Source organism: Vipera berus (genome assembly GCF_964194415.1).
Source record: "Vipera berus genome assembly, chromosome: 9".
Classification (NCBI taxonomy): Eukaryota; Metazoa; Chordata; class Lepidosauria; order Squamata; family Viperidae; genus Vipera; species Vipera berus.
In genome coordinates, this window is record NC_138212.1 from 18,666,352 (window position 1) to 18,686,580 (window position 20,229).

General features: G+C 38.0%; 1 protein-coding gene across 1 annotated transcript in view; it reads left to right on the forward strand.

Moving 5' to 3' along the window:
* Positions 1–20,229, forward strand: part of CSMD2 (CUB and Sushi multiple domains 2) — a gene marked incomplete at both ends in the record, with an annotated part of 651,882 nt that overhangs the window by 88,156 nt on the left and 543,497 nt on the right. Inside the window, one exon of the mRNA XM_081334380.1 lies at positions 11,962–12,074. Coding sequence (XP_081190506.1) covers positions 11,962–12,074 — 113 coding nt within the window. The remainder of the gene's footprint in view (positions 1–11,961; positions 12,075–20,229) is intronic.

Genomic DNA, 20,229 nt, shown 5'->3' on the forward strand with positions numbered 1-20,229 from the left:
AGAATAAGGCAATCAAACCTAGTGACTGGTACCACGGTACTGAAATATCTTCTGCTTTATTAGTATTATTTGGAGATAGGGCTTAGATGGAAAATATACTAAGCTGTGAAAAGGTACCAGCAACCTAAATTGTACCTTTGAAACTGAAAACACTAGGCATTTGTTCTCTAGAATCTGGATCACACTTTGGAGTCTGCTTGCCCTTTTGGTTTCTGCTTTACTTATCTGTTCCTTGTGCTTCCCATGGGGTCTGCTTTCTCAGGAAATGAAAGCCAGCCAGAAGCTTCCTGTTTCATTAATCTGCCCCAAGAAGAAAGAGGAAAAACTCCGTGACCTTGATCTTATGTCCTGCTTAAGTAGGTTAGGGGGAGGGATAACATGGCCTAGGAACACTAAAAAATAGTTTATTGACCCAATCAACTAACTGTCAGCAGATTAGATTTAACTCTCACACGAGAGCCAATCTTTTACAAGGTTAAACTAATTCCAACGAGTCATCTGTTGAGAGAATTGTTGACTGGGATGTTAAGGAATCCCTACACCAGCTAATGTGGAGCTGTAAAATATCACCATTTTTTCTGTTAATTTTTCTGGCTTGGGGAAAAAAATGAAGGAAATAAGGTAGAAAATAACAATCTCTGAGGTGTTGCAATGTAGTACAGACCCTACCTTTGGGTCTGTCAGTGCATGATGTAAGTGTGTTGATTGGTATAGAGAACCACAAACACGACCTTGGAGAATATATAGCAAAGTGTTACAAAAAGTAAAAATAAGCCGAAGAAACAAAGAAAGCATGAGAAAGAAATTCCGCATAGTCCACCCTAATTCATTGGGATATATTCAGGCTTCCAAGATACTTTTATTATAGCATACATCAGTGTTTCTCAGCCTTGGTGATTTTAAGATATCTGGACTTCAACTCCCAGAATTCCCATGCTGACTGAGGAATTCTAGGAGTTGAAGTCCAGACAACTCAAATGTGGCCAAGGTTAGGAATCACTGACCAATACCAGTAAAATATACTTCCAGTCAAATTGATGGAGTCTGTTTCCTGACATATCGTACTTCTAAGAACTGACCACTTGAATTGCTGGGTTGTTTGTGTTGTACAGCCTAGTTCCTTGGTGTTTTATTGTTCTGTTGTGGACAACACAAAATAGGAGATAAATATTAAATTAAGATAAAACCATAATAAAATCACAATATGATGCCATCAAATCGCAATGGGATAGATGCTATAATTCAATATCTAAGGAAGCTAACCAACTAATTGCTTCTAGTGTGGCTATAATGAGATCATCCCAGGTGTCTTGAAATTTCTTGAAAAGACATTCTTGAACTATTTGTGCAATAGTTTGTTCTGGAGCACTACAGTCACATTGTGGGCTGTTGGCTATTCCCCACTTAAACTCTCCTGATTCTGTTCAGATGACTCCAAATTTGGGGGGGCAATTGCATTCCTGAAAATTGTTTTGTTGGATCCATGTGATCTGTTTGGTTGTAATTATTAAAAGTCACCCATATTAATTGCCCATATTAATTCTTCATCTAGAGCGTAAGACTGGTATAATAAAAATAAAAAATAATAACTTTATTGTCACTTTGAGTGTACACCCATCAGCATCCATGGAAATGAAATTTTGCTGGATGCAGCTCTCCAAGGGTCACCACCTCCAATATACACTCCTTGTGCATGGTCAGCTCAAGTTTCAGATCATCCATTTTAGTCTCTAGGGAGCAAGCAGGACAGATGGAAATGGACAGATGGAAATGGAGCTCCATGTGGATTAGCCCTCAAATTAGCTTGTATTCCTGCACGACAAACTTGCCTCCTTTCCTTTTTCTGATCCTGACTCTTCCACCTTTTCCTTAAAGAGGCCTTGCTTCTTTTCACCCCTGGAGCATGCAGCCACTGCCACCAATTCCTCCAAAAGCCTCTCTCTTCTTCTGGGGCCTGCCGACAGTATCATCCAGTTCCTTCGCTCCATAAGCCCCGGGACCTCTCCTCCTCTGCCTCCTTTGGAAACAGCCCTGATTTGCAATATGCATGCTATTTGTATGTTATTCCAAATTGGTTTTCTAGTCTTAAGCTTGGTGAGAGGTAGAGGGGCTAATATTTTATTTATTGGAAGGTTTCTAGGAGTCGATGGCATGTTTATCTTATACCATTCTCAGACTGTCTGTTATTGTCACCTGAAATCAGGAAGGCCAATGTTAGAAAGAGCATGGAGCCATGACAGTAGTATGGAATTAAGAGTTCCAGATATTATTCTCATTGTGTCATTAAGGCTAACATCAATCTTGTTGGCATGACAAGTTCTTCCCCCTATAGGTATGCAGTATTTGGCAACAGAGTATACTAACTATACACAATGTTTTTGCTTGTGCTTCCCAGACTGTTCCTAAGATTTTCCTAATTAAGTTGTTCCTGGTTTTTAATTTTTGTCTGATTACTCTAAGGTGTTTTCCAAATGTAAGGAATTTGTCAGGAATTATTCTGAGATATTTTGGATGACAGTTATGTTTTATCTTCTTTCCACAAAAAGATACGTTTAACTCTTTCTTTGCTATGCAATTGCTTAGATGGAAGGTGCATACTTCAGTTTTATTTGGGTTAGGGCATAGCCTCCACTTCTCATAATATTGCCTTCGTGACCTCAGATCTTTAGTAAGAATGTGTTCCACTTTCTCAAATTCCTTGGTTTGGATAGCTATTGCTATATCATTGGCATGCCAAACTTTTTCGGAATGGTTTCTGGTAAATACAGATTAAATAGGAGTGGGGCTAGAATCCCTGTGGCAAGCCATACTTAATGGAAAAGGATTTATTAGTGGTGTCTCCTACAATGACCTTGAAATATCATTTTTTTAACGTTCTCCAAAATATTTGTTACTTTAAGACATAGAATAGTTTTCTTCAGCTTGAGCATCAAACCATCAAGCCACACCATAAGTTTCAGTCAAATCAATAAAGGCCACAAAAGTTTGTTGTCCTTTTTTGGAAACCAGCTTTGATAAATGAAATAAGAGCCAGAATTTACTTGCTGCAGCAGCTTCTCTTGGTGTGGAACTCAGTTCTGGAAAGAAAACCCTGTTGGGATATTGTGTTATAAAGTAATAGTTCCAGAAGTTTATAGCAAGTGCTCAGCAGAGCTATAGGGAGGTAGTTTGCTGGATCATTGTGGGGATTATCTTCACAATGGTACAACCCAGGCAATGTTCTGTATTAACAGAGCAACTAAAGGTTTATACACACGGTGACCAAACTGGGCATTGCATCCATCACAGTAAAAAACTACAGAGGCAGCAATTAGATTACAACAGTTCTTTTAACAACTTTTAACACTATAAAAGACTTAAATAGAAATAAATGTGAGTACCTGAGCAGACTGGCCATAGATAATAGGATAGATGTTGTAACAATACAAGAGACTCATTTGGCTGATGAGAAACAGATTAAAGCTCAAGGGAAGATCCTGGGATACAAAATTGTAGCTAAAATAACATCTAATGTTCATGGCTCTGTAATGTATCTCTGACATGACATCAAAGCATACAGGATTATTAATTGTACCCAACAATACAACATTGAAACTACTATTACTGAAATATCAGGAATAATGATCATAGTGATTTACAAAACCTCCCAATACTAAGTGGCCTAACCCACCACTGTCAAACTTGGACCATCAAGGAGTATATATATAGGTGATTTTAATAGTCACCCTATTGAATGGGCAAATGACAACCATACCGAGAATGGAGAAATATTAAGAAACTGGATAGAGCAAGGATGAGCTTCACCTAGCTTATGATACCAAAGATTTGAAAACCTTTCAGTCTGGACAGGCTGGGAGAGGCCCCACATACATGATTTCGCTAGAGTTTGGGACCTTTAATATGCAACATATATATGAGCCGTTCTGAAGGCCTATTGCTTGGATCCTAGGAAGAAAATAAATCATTAAAAAAGAGTCACAATTTGGGACCTTTTATTTTTGTCCTGCTTTACATCACAAATACTTTCCTCAAGTATATGGCAATCAGGCATTGTGAAATGGATATTTTTTTATTTGGCCCTCCTGCTGGTAGAGTAAGATTCTTGGCAAAAAGGAAAGTTAATAATGCAATCTAAATGACTGCATTTAGACAGTATAAAAAGAACAGTTGTTTGATAATGACTCTCAAGGTTTCCTCTTAAAGCCATTGAGGCATGGAATGTCTGATCTCTTTGTTTAGGCAGGATTCCATTATTTACACATTTCCGGTGGGATCTCAAAGGAGTATATTACTTAATCGTTAAATTTTAATTTATTTTTTCAAGGGCAAAAATTACAAGCAGGCTCCCTGGAGTTGTAAATTGGTGGGATCTTTCCTGTATTTGTAGGGACGCAGTGGCTCAGTGGGTTAGGATGCTGAGCTTGTCGATCAGATGGTCAGCAGTTTGACAGGTCGAATCCCGAGTGCCGCGTAACAGAGTGAGCGCCTATTACTCATTTCAGCTTCTGCCAACCTAGCAGTTTGAAAGCACGTAAAAATGCAAGTAGAAAAATAGGGATCACTACGGTGGGAAGGTAACAGCGTTCCATGTGCCTTTGGCATTTAGTCATGTCGGCCACATGACCACGGAGACGTCCTCGGACAAGCGCTGGCTCTTCGGCTTTGAAACGGAGATGAGCACTGGCCCCTAGAGTCGGAAACGACTAGCACGCATGTGCGGGGGAACCTTTACCTTTACCTTCCTGTATTTAATAACCTTTGATACTTTTCAAATCCCTATAGTTAATTGTCTTCATCTACTTAAATATACAGCTCATCCTGAATGGTGAAATAGGTCAAAATACATTTTACAACTAGTGAGATTATCCAGGTTGCTTCCCATTGTTATGAAAACCAACAACACTCTGCTCAGTAGTCATTTTGAATTTTCTAAAATTAATAGTTTCATCAGAATTCCAAGCTGAACTAACATTAAAATGAATTTAGAATTCTTTTGAGGAATCTTAAATGATACTGGTTTTATTCTTTGCATAATGGAACTTAGATTAGATCTTCTTCCCAAAATGAAAAAGATGTATTGGAAATTATCTGTTGTTTTAACTTTTTTCCCCTTGTACTTTGTGTGAACCTGCATATGGTTTGTTTTTTTTTTTGCCTTTATATCCAAAGTTTATTGAATCAAATGGGTAAGGCTACAAGGACAGTGCCACAGCCACAGGGAGTGAGGGGGGGGCTGCATATGGTTATAGTAAAAGTAAATATTATCTGGAAGAATAAAAGATGTGGAAATGTATGTTAAATACTGTTGGGGTAAGCAAGATTTAGCTACATTTCCTTTTCTTTCTTATTCATTTCAGGCCTTTAATACCTCTGGCTTACTATCAAATGATTGCTTTCATTGTTTCGCAGTACAATCTCCTATACCATTTGTACAATTAAAAAAAAGTATCTGTGAAAATTTAGTTGACATGAAGCTCAATCCTGGGAAGTTTCCTCCTAATTTCTTGCTTTCTCATTTATTTAGCCCGATGCCCTTCAAATATGTTAACATTCCTGCTGGGTCTTCTGAGAGTTGAAATTCAGCACTCAGAAGGGCATCAAGTTGCAAAGTGGTTGTCAGGTACAAAGTACAGTGCCTTAATAAATAAATATAATGACAGCTCTCCTTTTTCTCTGTGCCTCTCCAAAACCTTCTGATTGCCATCCAGTAAAATTCTGTGGGTTTGGAATTGAGGATGACAAATAATTAGCAACCAGGGTAGGGCAGTTTTCTGGTACTACTACTATTTTCTCTTTTTTTGAAAATATTTTTTTTACAAAAAGGAACAAGTGTATGGTTCTTGGAAATGTACCTTCTATCAGTACAAGTTCAAAATTTGTCTGGATTATCTTGAATAAAAGTATGAGATGACAGACAACTGCCTTCCCCAACTTGATGACTTCTAGGTCTATTGGGACCAACTCCCAAGATTCCCCTTGCCAGCCTTTTTTGAAAAGTGAGATATAACCTTGTTTCTAACTTCTGTATTATTATTTTTTAAAAAAAAAAGATTTATTTTTTCTTGATGGAATGCCACAGACCTATCAGTTGTCCTTGGTATTTTTATATGGTAGAATTTTACCTTTTAAGTTGATGGAAGCAGAGAGAGAAAGAAAGCCTTTTTTCCCCTTTAAAATAAATCCTTCCTTTAAGCCTATTTTATAAATTGCCTTAACTAAGTGGGAGGTTGTAGGATTAGTAGATAAAACTGTAATTGTTAATCAGAAATGTATATTAGCCATTTCCCAGCTATGTCAATAGAACAGCTAGGAATTAATACTTAGGATGTCATAATGCTAGTTCAGGAATTATTGCTGAACAACCTGTATTAATAAAATTAACATCTAGCTGCAGAATAAAATTCATTTATGGAAAGAATTTGGGAGGGCTACAAAATGTTGATGTTATCTTTAATTCACATACCACATTGGTCTTCATTAAGCAGACTATATGATTTGCTGCACTGGCAAATAAGATATAATTCATGTCCCTTTTTCATCTGTCTTCAAACTGTTTTTTCCATTTATCTCAGTATGGTTTGCAACCTTAAGAATTGCAGTCAAAACCCTTGGGGAATTGCTCCAGGAGCCAGTTACCACATAGAGCTGCTTTTGTGAATCCCAACATGAGCTGGCTTGATTTGCAGTCCCAGTCTACTAACACGTAGTTATTAAAAAGTTAGCCAACATTTAGAAATGTATTTACGGTAATTAAAAAACAGATCTGTGAACAACTAGAAGCAAAACAAACTTGTAACTAATAGCCAACACAGGTTTGTTTAAAAACAGTTCATGCCAAACTAATCTTATTTCATTCTTTGATAAAGTGACTAAATTAATAGACCAATGAAATGCTGTGGACATAGTATACTTAGATTTCAGTCAGGCATATGACAAAGTAGACTGCAACCTAGTTCTTGGTAAGTTAGAAAAATATGGACTAGACAACATCACATCCAGATGGATTTGTAGCTGGATGACAAACTGTACTCAACAAGTAGTCCTCAATGGTACTACATCCACATGTAGAGAAATAAGCAGTGGGGTACCACAAGGCTCCGTCTTAGGCCCAGTACTCTTCAATATCTTCATAAATGACTTAGATGAGGGAATAGATGGGGAACTCATCAAATCTGCAGATGACACTAAACTGGCAGAAGACAAGCTCAGGATCCAGAGAGATCTTGACCAACTTGAACAATGGGCCCTATCCAACAAAATGAATTTTCATGGGGGAAAAGCAAAATTTTATATTTAGGCAGGAAAAATCAAAGGTATAAGTATTCTCTATTTTTTGAGAGAATAAATCTTCCTTCAACTGAAATAAAGCCACAAGTATATAGGACCACCTTCTCTCTTTCTATTTCTCTCCCCCCCCCTTCATTCCACTCTAGAGACATAACTGTTTCCTTCCTCCCTCCTTCCACTCACCTTCTTTCTTCCTTCCTTCCTCCCTCCCTCCACTCTCCTCCTTTCCTTCACTTATCTTCCTCCCTCCACTCATCTTTCTTCTTTCTCCTTCCTTCCTTTTTGAAAGAGCAATATGAAATTAATCTGAGGCATGACTGACAGTCTGTTTCAAAGAATAAGAAATGTTGTTTGGGGTAAGACATATCCCCCCAAATGCATGTCTGAGTGTGTATCCTTCTCTGTCCTTGTGCAGATATTTTACACTGCACACAATGTTAAGCTGAAGCTGTAGCACATTTGACAAGCTGTAGCAAATCATTAGAAGGCAGCCAGTTCTTATTACTATTGGGTAATGCAGTATATGTTGACAGTAATGATGATGGTTTGCGGTGGAATAAAATATGGAGCAATTATAGTAAAAGAAGCTCATGATTGTTACAGCATCTCTGAATGGATACTGACTTGCTCTTTCACAAGCTCTTTGTGGTGTGAACTATTTCTCAGATATGTTGCATTCCAGGGCATGTAAAAATCATACTATTTTCCTTTGGGCTGGAAAATTTATAGTTCTAAACAAAGGATTAATTAATGATGTATGAATGGCTGTGTTTTATAACCCTGCTCCTCAGACATAGCTCATGGAGAATTTAGATTTGAAACTCTGTTCCCCAGTTCTGTAGGCATTTCATTCTTAGATTTCCTTTGATTGTTCTCAGCAATGATCTTTTACTAAGAAAGTGTCACTATATTTCTTCTTATTAATGCTTTTTTGTGTGGGAGACAGAACAGAGGAAAGCATGTTAGCATTTTTTCTATGAGCTTAGGGCATTTAGCTAGTTCCAGGAGACCCCTGTCAGGTAGGCTAGAAGGGAAGACTTATTCAAAACTATTTTGTAAGCTTCATTTTTATGATATGATATAACATTCATATATTTGTTGCATATGCCATGGAATCTCACAGAACTCCCACCATTTTACCACAAAAAATAACTTATGTAACAACTGCATAAAAAATAAAACATTTGTGATAAATTGTATGTTAAATTTTGCAAAACCAATAAGCAGAATTGGTCTCATCCAATGTAATTTTCAACCACTCTCCAGAAGAGCCTCATCTTCACCCAATATGTTTAGTTGGGGTGGGATCTGTCTACTTTTCAGGCTTTCATTATAACTAGATGCGATGATGATGATGATGATGATGATGATGATGATGATGATGATGATGATGATGATATCCAGTTAGTCATGTCCAGCTCTTGGTAATTTTATGGGCCAGGTCTCTTCACATCTTCTGATCTTGCTCTGCTTTTTTGAGGTTTTTTTAATGCTCTGGCTGGTCGTATATATAGCCAGCTTTGATGGTATATAGTCATTGTGTTCTTTGGTGGCCTGGTTTCTTTTTATTGCTATCTCTTCCCAACATTGCTTTCTCCAGTTAATTCCCTCACATGACATGGACATAATAGAGGTGAAACTCTAAAAATTAGAATATTGTGCAAAAGTTCATTTATTTCAGTAATGCAACTTAAAAGGGGAAACTAATATATGAGATAGACTCATTACATGCAAAGCAAGATAGTTCAAGACGTGATTTGTCATAATTGTGATGATTATGGCATACAGCTCATGAAAACCCCAAATCCACAATCTCAGAAAATTAGAATATTGTGAAAAGGCGCAATATTCTAGGCTCAAAGTGTCCCACTCTAATCAGCTAATTAAGCCATAACACCTGCAAAGGGTTCCTGAGCCTTTAAATGGTCTCTCAGTCTGGTTCAGTAGGAATCACAATCATGGGGAAGACTGCTGACAGTTGTGCAGAAAACCATCATTGACACCCTCCATAAGGAGGGAAAGCCTCAAAAGGTAATTGCAAAAGAAGTTGGATGTTCCCCAAGTGCTGTATCAAAGCACATTAATAGAAAGTTATGTGGAAGGGAAAAGTGTGGAAGAAAAAGGTGCACAAGCAGCAGGGATGACCACAGCCTGGAGAGGATTGTCAGGAAAAGGCCATTCAAAAGTGTTGGGGACTTTCACAAGGAGTGGACTGAGCCTGGAGTCAGTGCATCAAGAGCCACCACACACAGACGGATCCTGGACATGGGCTTCAAATGTCGTATTCCTCTTGTCAAGCTGCTCCTGAACAACAAACAACATCAGAAGCATCTTACCTGGGCTAAAGAAAAACAGACCTGGTCTGTTGCTCAGTGGTCCAAAGTCCTCTTTTCTGATGAGAGCAACTTTTGCATCTAATTTGGAAACCAAGGACCCAGAGTCTGGAGGAAGAATGGAGAGGCACACACTGTAAGATGCTTGAAGTCCAGTGTGAAGTTCCCACAGTCTGTGTTGATTTGGGGAGCCATGTCATCTGCTGGTGTTGGTCCACTGTGCTTCATTAAGTCCAGGGTCAAGGCAGCCATCTACGAGGAGATTTTGGAGCACTTCATGCTTCCTTCCACAGATGAGCTTTATGGGGATGCTGACTTCATTTTCCAGCAGGACTTGGCACCTGCCCACAATGCCAAAAGCACCAAAACCTGGTTCAATGACCGTGGGATTACTGTGCTTGATTGGCCAGCAAACTTGCCTGACCTGAACCCCAGAGAGAATCTATGGGGCATTGCCAAGAGAAAGATGAGAGACATGAGACCGAACAACGCAGAAGAGCTGAAGGCCGCTATTGAAGCATCCTGGTCTTCCATAACACCTCAGCAGTGCCACAGGCTGATAGCTTCCATGCCATGCTGCATTGAGGCAGTAATTGCTGCAAAAGGGGCCCAAACCAAGTACTGAGTACATATGCATGCTTATACTTTTCAGAGGTCCGATATTGTTCTATGTACACTCCTTGTTTTATTGATTGCATGTAATATTCTAATTTTCTGAGATTGTGGATTTGGGGTTTTCATGAGCTGTACGCCATAATCATCACAATTATGACAAATCACGGCTTGAACTATCTTGCTTTGCATGTAATGAGTATCTCATATATTAGTTTCCCCTTTTAAGTTGCATTACTGAAATAAATGAACTTTTGTACAATATTCTATTTTTTCGAGTTTCACCTGTAAGTGAGATTACCTGCAGGATTAAATCATGACTCCACCTCAGGAATGGCCTTTGAAGACCATTTTGAAAATGCAGGTGGTGCCAAACTCAACAGTCAATGCATTGGCTGGTCTTGTTGCCCTAAACCCATTGTACTTGTATTGTTTCCCATCCAGGTTTCTGGATGCGGTTACTTTTTATTTATACAAGCTAGACTCACATACTGTCACCCTACCTGTTTAACTTATATGCAGAACACAATATGAGAAATGCAGGGCTAGATGAATCAAAAATTGGAATTAAGATTGCCGGAAGAAATATCAACAACCTAAGATATGCAGATGATACCACTCTAATGGAAGAAAGTGAAGAGGAACTAAAGAGCCTCTTGTTGCAGGTGAAGAAGGAGAGTGCAAAAGTTGGCTTGAAACTTAACATTAAGAAAACCAAGATCATGGCATCCAGCTTTCTCAATTCCTGGCAAATAGATGGGGAAGAAATGGAGGTAGTGACAGATTTTATTTTCCTGGGCTCCATGAACACTGCAGATGGGGACTGCAGCCAAGAAATTAAAAGACCCTTGCTCCTGGGGAGGAAAGCCATGGCAAATCTAGACAGCATACTAAAAAGCAGAGACATCACCCTGTCAACAAAAGTGTGTATAGTCAAGGCTATGGTCTTCCCAGTTGCAATGTATGGCAGTGAAAGCTGAACCATAAAAAAGGCTGAGCGCCAAAGAATTGAGGCCTTTGAACTATGGTGCTGGAGAAGAGCCTAATGCTGGGAAAGATTGAGGGCAATAGAAGAAGGGGATGACAGAGAAGGAGGTGGCTGGATGGAGTCACTGAAGCAGTAGGCGTGAGCTTAAATGGACTCCAGTAGAGGACAGGAAGGCCTGGAGGAACGTTGTCCATGGGGTTGTGATGGGTCGGACATGACTTCGCAATTAACAATAACAAGAAGACTCACAAGCATGTTTTGTTAAGTATTTGTGGTAGCTAGATTTACACATAATGCCCACTACACTAAATTTAAACACAAATCTACAAACTGCCTTAGTCAAGCCCAGCCCAAGAATGACATAGAATCTTGCCAAACTAAAATTAATGCTACTCTTGCCATAATGGATATACTTGGGGAGATTGTAGGTTGTGGCTATCTGATTCCCTTTCTCTGTCTCCTGTCCAGCACTGGACTGTGCTGCCTTTTGTCTTGTCCCCTCCTTGGAATGTTCTTGCTCCTTCCTGGGAAACTGCCAGTTCAATGTAGTCCTTCCCCCCCAGCTCTCCCTCTGCGGGTACCAGCCATCACATCTTTATAGCTTAATGCTTGATATGAATGAGGTTAGGATCATTGTTTTCTGCAGTTGAAACTATAATACGGATCAACAGGAGAGTGATAATCTCAATTGTGCTTCATTAGGAAGCTCCTATTATGACTCTCTCCTTTGATTTCTTCCAGGCTCACCGGTTTCCAGCTGCCTCCTCCCATTGTGAGTACTGGAGTGGTGCTGTCCTTGTGGCTTGTAAGTGACTATGCTGTCAGTGCTCAAGGATTCCAGGCAACCTATGAAGGTAAGATTGCTTTTGGTGAACTTCTGACATCCATATGCTGTGCCTCTATAAAGGGAATTTTCTGGTAAAGTAAAAGCTCTTCCAAATAAAGTTGACATGGTGATTTCGTGGATACAACAGTGTAGTTTTCTTGGCAGCATTCAGGAAATAATTTTACATTTCTTTTCTTCTGGGAAGTTTGTTCAAGCCTGGAAAATTCTTGTAGTATCCCATCTAATATTAACCAGACCTGCCCCTCCTTAGCTTACAAGATCAGCCAAGTGTGGCTTCCAAAGGATGCTCATGCTGTAGAACACCTCAGGACTATTATCTTTTAAAATAACCCCCTATGTGATAAATGCTGGGTTAGCAATTTTTTGCTACACGTGGCAATTAAAGTCTCAAATCAAGTGATTTTAAACTTGTATCTTGTAAAGTATACATGACTGAGTTAAACTATGCTAATTCTTTGGTTTGGAGCCAGAATACCAAAAAAGGCCTCTCCTCATATATTGATGAGTTTGGCATTGGTGGCTCAATAATGACTGCAAAAAATGGGCTCCTTCAGATACAATACTACAGCTTGGGTATACAGTTGGATTTTTATTGTGTTTTAGTTTGTATCTTTTATTGCCTGTGTAATTGTTTCTTTTTAAGCTAACAAAAGAACCCTCCCCTCCTCTTAACACATTGGATAATATCTTCTATACAGTTAAAGTTGCTAGGGTTTTATCTGGGCTTGTTTTCAGACAGATTCATCCTCATTGCTGAACCCTCACTTGGTAATCCGTCTTTTTTTCAATCCTGGCTAGAAATTGTGTTGATTCTGTCAGATATTAAGAGCTCCAATCCCAGGACAATGAGGGAGGCAAGTTTGGAGAAGTCTATTTCTCCCACAGACCTACCTGGAAATAACTCGAGGAGTTATCTGTTTAATTTCCAGGAATAGCCACCATAACAACACTCTAGGATGGGGTGTTGTAGGGTATTAAAATGGTAACTTGTTGCTGTCCTCACGGGTAATGCTTTTAAGAACACAGGAAAAGTATCAATGCCTAAATCTGAACTATTTAGCAGTGAAAAGGCAGAACTGGAATCTATCTATCTATCTATCTATCTATCTATCTATCTATCTATCTATCTATCTATCTATCTATCTATCTATCTATCATCTATTACAGAAAAAGCATAAATATATGGGAGAAGCTGTATTTATTGAAAATTGCAATTATAAGAACAGTGCAATAATTATGTTCAAGAAATTGCCATATATGAATTTGTAAAGTATTGCATTATTTTTTAATTTTAAAAATTAAGGTTAAAAATTGTCCTTGTACCACTCTGTCCTCAAAGGATAAAACAATATCTGATACGTGAATCCATAGCTTTTGTTCATTTATTTTAAGATTTTTTTTAAAATTTACAGTTCAGAAATGCTTATTTTCATATCAATTCTCAAATCATAGGTTTGCACCTGGTTTTCTAAATGTTTATCTTCTATCGTTTTACTTTGGTATATTGTTACCAGTACAAATAGAGCCATAACGAGAACTGTAGTGAACGCAGAACCTACAAAGAATTGAACTGTTTCCTTTATAATTAGAAGTTTTCATTAAGCAATGTGGCATTGTGCTTAAATATGGAGATAGACCATTTCTTCCCTTGTCCTCATAACTGAAAATCTCTGAAATTTTGTTTGCACTGTTATACTTGGTATTGAGGTAATTGCCAGCTTTCCAAATATAGAATCATCAGCTATTCTGCCTGCAACACACCCAAAATCTAAATAAAAAATGAAAAAGATGTCACTCTGCTACATAGTGGGATAGAAAGAACAAAGCAATGCAGAGAGAGAGAGAAAAGGAAGAGAATAAAATGACTGAGGTATTTTGCTCAAGGCTCCAATAATCAACAATCATTGTGGCCGCTGATGACTTAATGCTTCTAGTACTGGTCAGGTTGCTGCTTGACAGAAATCAAAGATTCTAACAAGTTTATTGTAGAAAGGTCAGCTTACTTTTTTTCACCCCAATTATTTCATTTTCAGTATGAAGGCAGAAGAGAAAGTTAGTTGCTTTTCCCAATTTTCCATGCAATGAAAAACAAATCTGGTGATATAGACTCATTTCAATGGAACAGGAATAAAAGCAAGCAGTTTGGCAGGTTTAGTTCATGAACTCACTGTAAATACGGGTCAATTATTGTGGTGTTCTAGCACAAGTTTTCAAAAACCTTTGGCTGTAGGATCTTGTTAGTTAAAAAATAAAAAATAAATAAAAATCTGGAAGCTCCGGTCAAGAGCCAAAGTTGTAGGCTGCTTTCAAGAGAATACATTCCCCCTTCCTAATCTCTCATGAAACCCTAACCTTACCTTCTGTGGAATACAGTTTGAAATGTCCTGCATCTAAGAGTGCACAATTAAAAATGAGAAGGACAAAGGATGCTACTGATAATTCAGAAGCAGTTTGGGAGAGGGTTGCAGGAGCTGTGCCTCATGAACCCTGTAACCTGCATAAAATAAAATAACCTGATGTAAACCTTGCTAGGAGCTATGGGGACACCCTCCTATTTAGTTTCTATCTTGAGGTGGCAGTGAGGAGGAAATGTTGATGTACCTCGTACAGCTTCTCTTAACTGTATCAGCTATAATGGCTTTGTCCAATCAAGTAGTCTTCTGATGTGTTGCAGCTGCATTTCTCAGAAATCAGAAGTCGTGTTGACTGGGAATCCTAGACACTGCAGGCCCAATTCAATGAAACTTGTGGGCTAAAGATGTAACAAAATAATTCATTCCATTATGTGGCTCACCCTGACTTTGCTTTCAGAAGATGGAAGAGCTGTACACACTTCCAGCGTGTTCTGTCTCCCATATTCTATCAGCCCCATCAGACTTCAAAATTTGCAAGTCTTTCTTTGTAACCTAGACCAGAGGTCCCCAACCTTTTGGGCACCAGGGACTGGTTAGGTGGAGAGGGGTTTTTCCACAGACTGGAGGAGGCGTGGTTTTGTGTGCTGCCTGCATCCCGTGTGCTGCTTGTTTGTGTGGCCCAGTTGCTGACATGCTGTGGCCCGATACCGGTCCATGGACTGGAGGTTGGGGACCCCTGACCTAGACTGCTGTTTGTGTCTCCTGAGACTAAAAAAATATTTATTTATTTATTTATTTATTTATTTATTTATTTATTTATTTATTTATTTATTTATTTATTTATTTATTTATTTATTTAGCATGCATTTCTTTCCATCTTTCTCTTCTCTTAATAGTTACTTTGATTATTTTGATTCTATGCTAAGAATCAATATGCACTGAGTTTTCTATTGTGAGGTTGCTGTTAGTCCCAACTCCAAATTCTTTCAGAAAAGTCATGCTTAGCCTTGGTTCCTGCAGGAATTCATTTCATCTGCTGCCTTCTGTAAAGACTTGTTCATTCTGTACATTAATCAGGTAAATCCATTCCCTGAACATCTGTCTTCATGGTTACTCCAAATGATAGATACAAATTGTTTCCTCATTAGTAATAATAAACCAAAATATAGCCTAGATTGATCAGCATAGTGGACAAATCCAGCTTTGCGGTAGTGCCTTCATTTCTTAGACAAACACTTAATAGATTTTGCAGTAACTAAGCATAAGCACTGAGAACTGCTATCATCCAATTTTTGTACCTGGTAAAGTTTAATTTTCTAGCCTATATCAATTATTAAATGACAGCAAAAAAATTTGTAGTTAGCCATTAATGTTAAAAAATTTTTAAAAAAATAATAGTCTGGAATATGTGTTTTTAAGTGCTTTGGGGCAATGATTGTGTGTTTTTGAAAGACAGTTTCATGCTAGTTAATAGTTAACTCAACTAAACTAGCCTTTGAATTTTTTCTTTACTGACAAACAAGAAAGCCTAGACAGTATGAACCTTTGTTGTAAAGTTTTGCTTTGTTTGAAAACAGAGTTATAGTGAAGATTATAAAAATGCTATCATGATATCTATATTGAAGTACTGTAGTGCTACTGTTCTTTCCTCTCTTTATGTTCAAACTAATTGTTAGCTTTAGTTTTTACACTTTGTTTTCTGGAATTTCTATTCACTTTTGTGTAGGCATTAGACAAACAATAAAAATACCTTATAATAAATGTGGGGGAGAACCTCCCACAAAATGGCATTATTGTTTTCTATATTCTTTGCTTCCACCTATCATTTGTCTGGATTTTTGCCATCTAAATATAGTAGCCTAGTTTTCTGAAGGTAGAGAAATTGACAAAACACACTTGAATTTTCTCTAACATGGTGGGTGGATATTAGATAGACAGATGTCCCTGTAGGTTTTCAAACATTTTGGGGTTAATAATGTCTCAGCTCACGGTGAAGTTCTAAACTATTCATAGAAATCATCCCCTGAAGATTCCATATGCTAGTTGCATAAGTATAGTATAAAATTAATTACAATCACCACCATGGTAGACCTGATGAAAATATAGTAAAGTGACATTTAAAATAAATTGAAAGAGTATTTTGTAGCAAGTGGGAAACCAGCGTGAATTCCACACTACATTCTGGTTAATACCAACAACAGTTCATTATGGAGAGGAGGCCTTGGTTTTTTTTTGTTTTTTTTAAAAAAATATATATTAATATTGTGTGCATGGCAGAATTGCATTATAATTTATAATTTGCTGCCTCGTGGCTGTCTTGTGCTTGGACTGAAAAAGAAATCAGAGGAAGTTTAACATAATGCCGGAAAGGTTTGCTCTTTTATCATAAGGCAAATAAAGCCAGAACAGATCCATAAAACAAGCTGGGTTTAATAAAACTTTAATGATGTTCCGGAGTTTTACCTCCTCATTTCTGGTGCAGTCTTCCAAACCACTTAGTGGCAGGGAAAGCTGTCTATTTTTGTTGTTCTGGCATCTGGAGCCATGAAAGCCATTAGTAGGAAAATGGCCCATCACTGACAGATTAAGAAATTAAGAAACATGCTGCACCTTTCTGATGCTCCTCATTAGCCCATCCATCCCTCTCACTGACAAATAAACTGTTAGCATTTGTAGAAGCTCATTAGAATGAGAAACCGGTGCCCTTCAAAGGGTCTCAGGCACTGAAGTTATTTGCAGGTAAGACAGAGGAGATCCTGGAGTATTTTTCACAAGTGGCTTTACTGCTATTTTCTCAAGGATCCCTTGATGCTTGATCAAGAGGAACTTTTACTGACCCTTAAAATAAGCCAGCATCAATGCTAATAGATTGAGATTTCCACCTATCTACCATTAGTATCCTGTTTGGTTTCTGTGCCTGAGTGATTTCCCAATTACCTCTGCTATACTGGATATATATTTAAGTACAAGCTGCCAGAAATCCAGCATGACAGTCATACTTAAATCCCTATCAAAATAATTGCTATTTCTTTGCACTGAAAGAGCAGCCGATATGGCTGCTTCCTTTTAAAACTCAGTGAGGAGAAACATATCCAACTTCAATATATGGTTGGTTTTGTTTTGTGGCTTCCTGCTGCAGTGTCTCTGTCCTTATTGGTCAAGAGGAGGACATTATTCAACCTCTTGTAGACATATTTTCAACTGTTAGTGGCCAGTTTGCTACTTTTCCTCTGCTGTCATCAAAATTTCAAAAGAAATCATTTATGTTCCTAGTTGTAGTGCTGGTTTTACCTAGTTTCCTAATATCTAACACTCTTTTTATTACTTCATTTTCTCATCTTATTATTCTCTTTTATGAATAGAAGTGGTTACAACAGCAAACTTATTTACTTTGGATGGAAGAGAAATATGGATAAGTGCATGGATAAATTAGGGGTGTACTTCAAAGTGGCATTCTCCAATAGCCACACATTATCTGGTCTCTGGCAGTTACAAGGCTTGAACTAGCCAAGGATCCAAGGATAGATTAGATTAGTACTTGCGGGCTGGGTTCACATGTAACACTTTCCCTGATTACCAGTTTAACCATGATGGGCGGGGTAGCACTCTTCATCTCAACTATTAATTGTTGACTGTTAACCAAATAGTCTGGGTTCATCTTACAATGGTGATGGTGAACCCCTGACACGTCTGTCACAGGTGATACACCATGTCATTTTTGATGATACACCAGGTCACCAGACCGTCTCAAAGTCACACAAGAAGGCCCTGCTCTCTCACAACTTCTGGAGCCTCCAAAAAACGTGTGGAAATGGGACATGCTGTCCCTTTCTTTTTAGAGGCTGCAAGGCCATGCAGGAGCATTTTCCGAAGTTTCTAGGTCTCATGCAACTTGGATAGGCATTTTGAAAAATATGTATTTATTAAATGATAATTTAATTTAATAATTCTTTTTGTTACAAATGGTTCCTCTTTTGTCCCTCTCTGTGTCTGTGTATTTGTGTGTGCGTGTGTGTGAGAAAGAGAGAGAGAGATGCCAGCCCAGACAAGATAGTCATTTTCTGAATTTTTGACACACTGAGCTCACAAGGTTCACCATCACAGTCCACCCCTGATCCAGAAAAAGGTCTATTAAAGATTAATATCAACCAAGGTTAGTGTTAGCAAAAGCTACTGAGGTATATAAATGGTCTGGATGCTAACAGGACCATAAAGAATATTACAGGAAAAGGCAGGCTGGGTTAAGTATTCACAGACAGCTGATGTTCCAGATTGACAGGATCTCTGCTCCCAACCTTCACCCCTGCTTGCTATTGACTGTAGATTTAATGAAGTTATCTTTATCCATTCTAAATGATCAGATTCCTGTTTGGTTGAGAAGTACAAACCTAGCAGAAACCTTTGCAGATGGAGGGAAAGCTATATCCTCATCTTTGGATAATAAAATCAGGAATGTTGAGATTTGGTGTTAGTTGTGGTTCATTGTGCTTAAAATCATGTCCTTCCCTGGTAATACCAAAGACATTCCAATATACTGACCTGATGTACATACTTAGAAACATACAGCTATTTATTCTCAGCATATGGATTTTTTTACAAAGCAACTATAGTCAAAATATGGTTTACATTTCTGCCTACCGTAAGTTTTTCTTTCCATTTTTAACTTGAATGCCTGCATAGGGCTATGCTTACTTGTCAGTCTGATACTGATTCAAAATTCAGTCTTCCTTTCCTAGTTGTCATTTCTTCTGAGTGGATGTTCACTATTTTTAAAATCACTTATACAAACACTTGTAACTTACTTGCAGTTTAATACTGATTTCTCAAACTGTACTTGGGAGTGTTTATGACAGCTGTGACATTTAATCAATTTAATTGGGAAGATTAATAGATTTTTTTCCTATTAAAAAGCTTAATAGTTATTCTAATTATACAGGCAGAATATTTTATAACACATATAACCAGAGAAAAATATACCTGTATATCATTTTATGTAGGTGCTAGTTTTTAAAATGACAAGATATACTGTACCAGTATTAAAGAGTCCTTATCGTCTTCTCAGTCTCTCTCAGAAAGAAATGATTTTCTCAAATAAGACTTTCATCTTGTACAATACAAGTATGCTACTGACTTCAAAAATAGTTTTTTTTCACACTTGTGCTAATTTAATTAATAGATGAATCTGTTAATTGATTATAATATACATGGCCAAGCAATTAGTATTCTATTAATCAGGTTTCAGTCCCCATATTAGAATAGCAGCATACAAGATGAAAACAAAGCATCATTGCATTTGAAAAAGTTGAAAAGCTGCCTGGAGAAGGTGGAGTATATCACAATTAAACAGCACTATATATAGTAGTGTGATACAGAAAACGTCTGCTGCATTTTTCCTGTCACTTGTAATTCAGTTGGATGAATAATAATAATAATAATAATAAGTTGGAAGGGACCTTGGAGGTCATCTAGTCCAACCCCCTGCTCAGGCAGGAAAGCCTACACCATTTCAGGCAAATGGCTGTCCAGTCTCTTCTTGAAAACCTCCAGTGTTGGAGCATTCACCACCTCTGGAGGCAGGTTTTTCCACTGGTTAATTGTTCTAACTGTCAGGAAGTTTCTCCTTAGTTCTAGGTTGCTTCTCTCCTTGACTAGTTTCCATCCCTTGCTTCTTGTCCTGCTTTCAGGTGCTTGTTCTTTCAAAGAAGAAGATAACTTTAGTCAAAGATTCATAAGGGGGAGTGTGGACAAGTGGTCAAGTGTCTTCTTCTGTACCATTGGTGCTCCAGCACTTCATTACCTCCCTAGCTG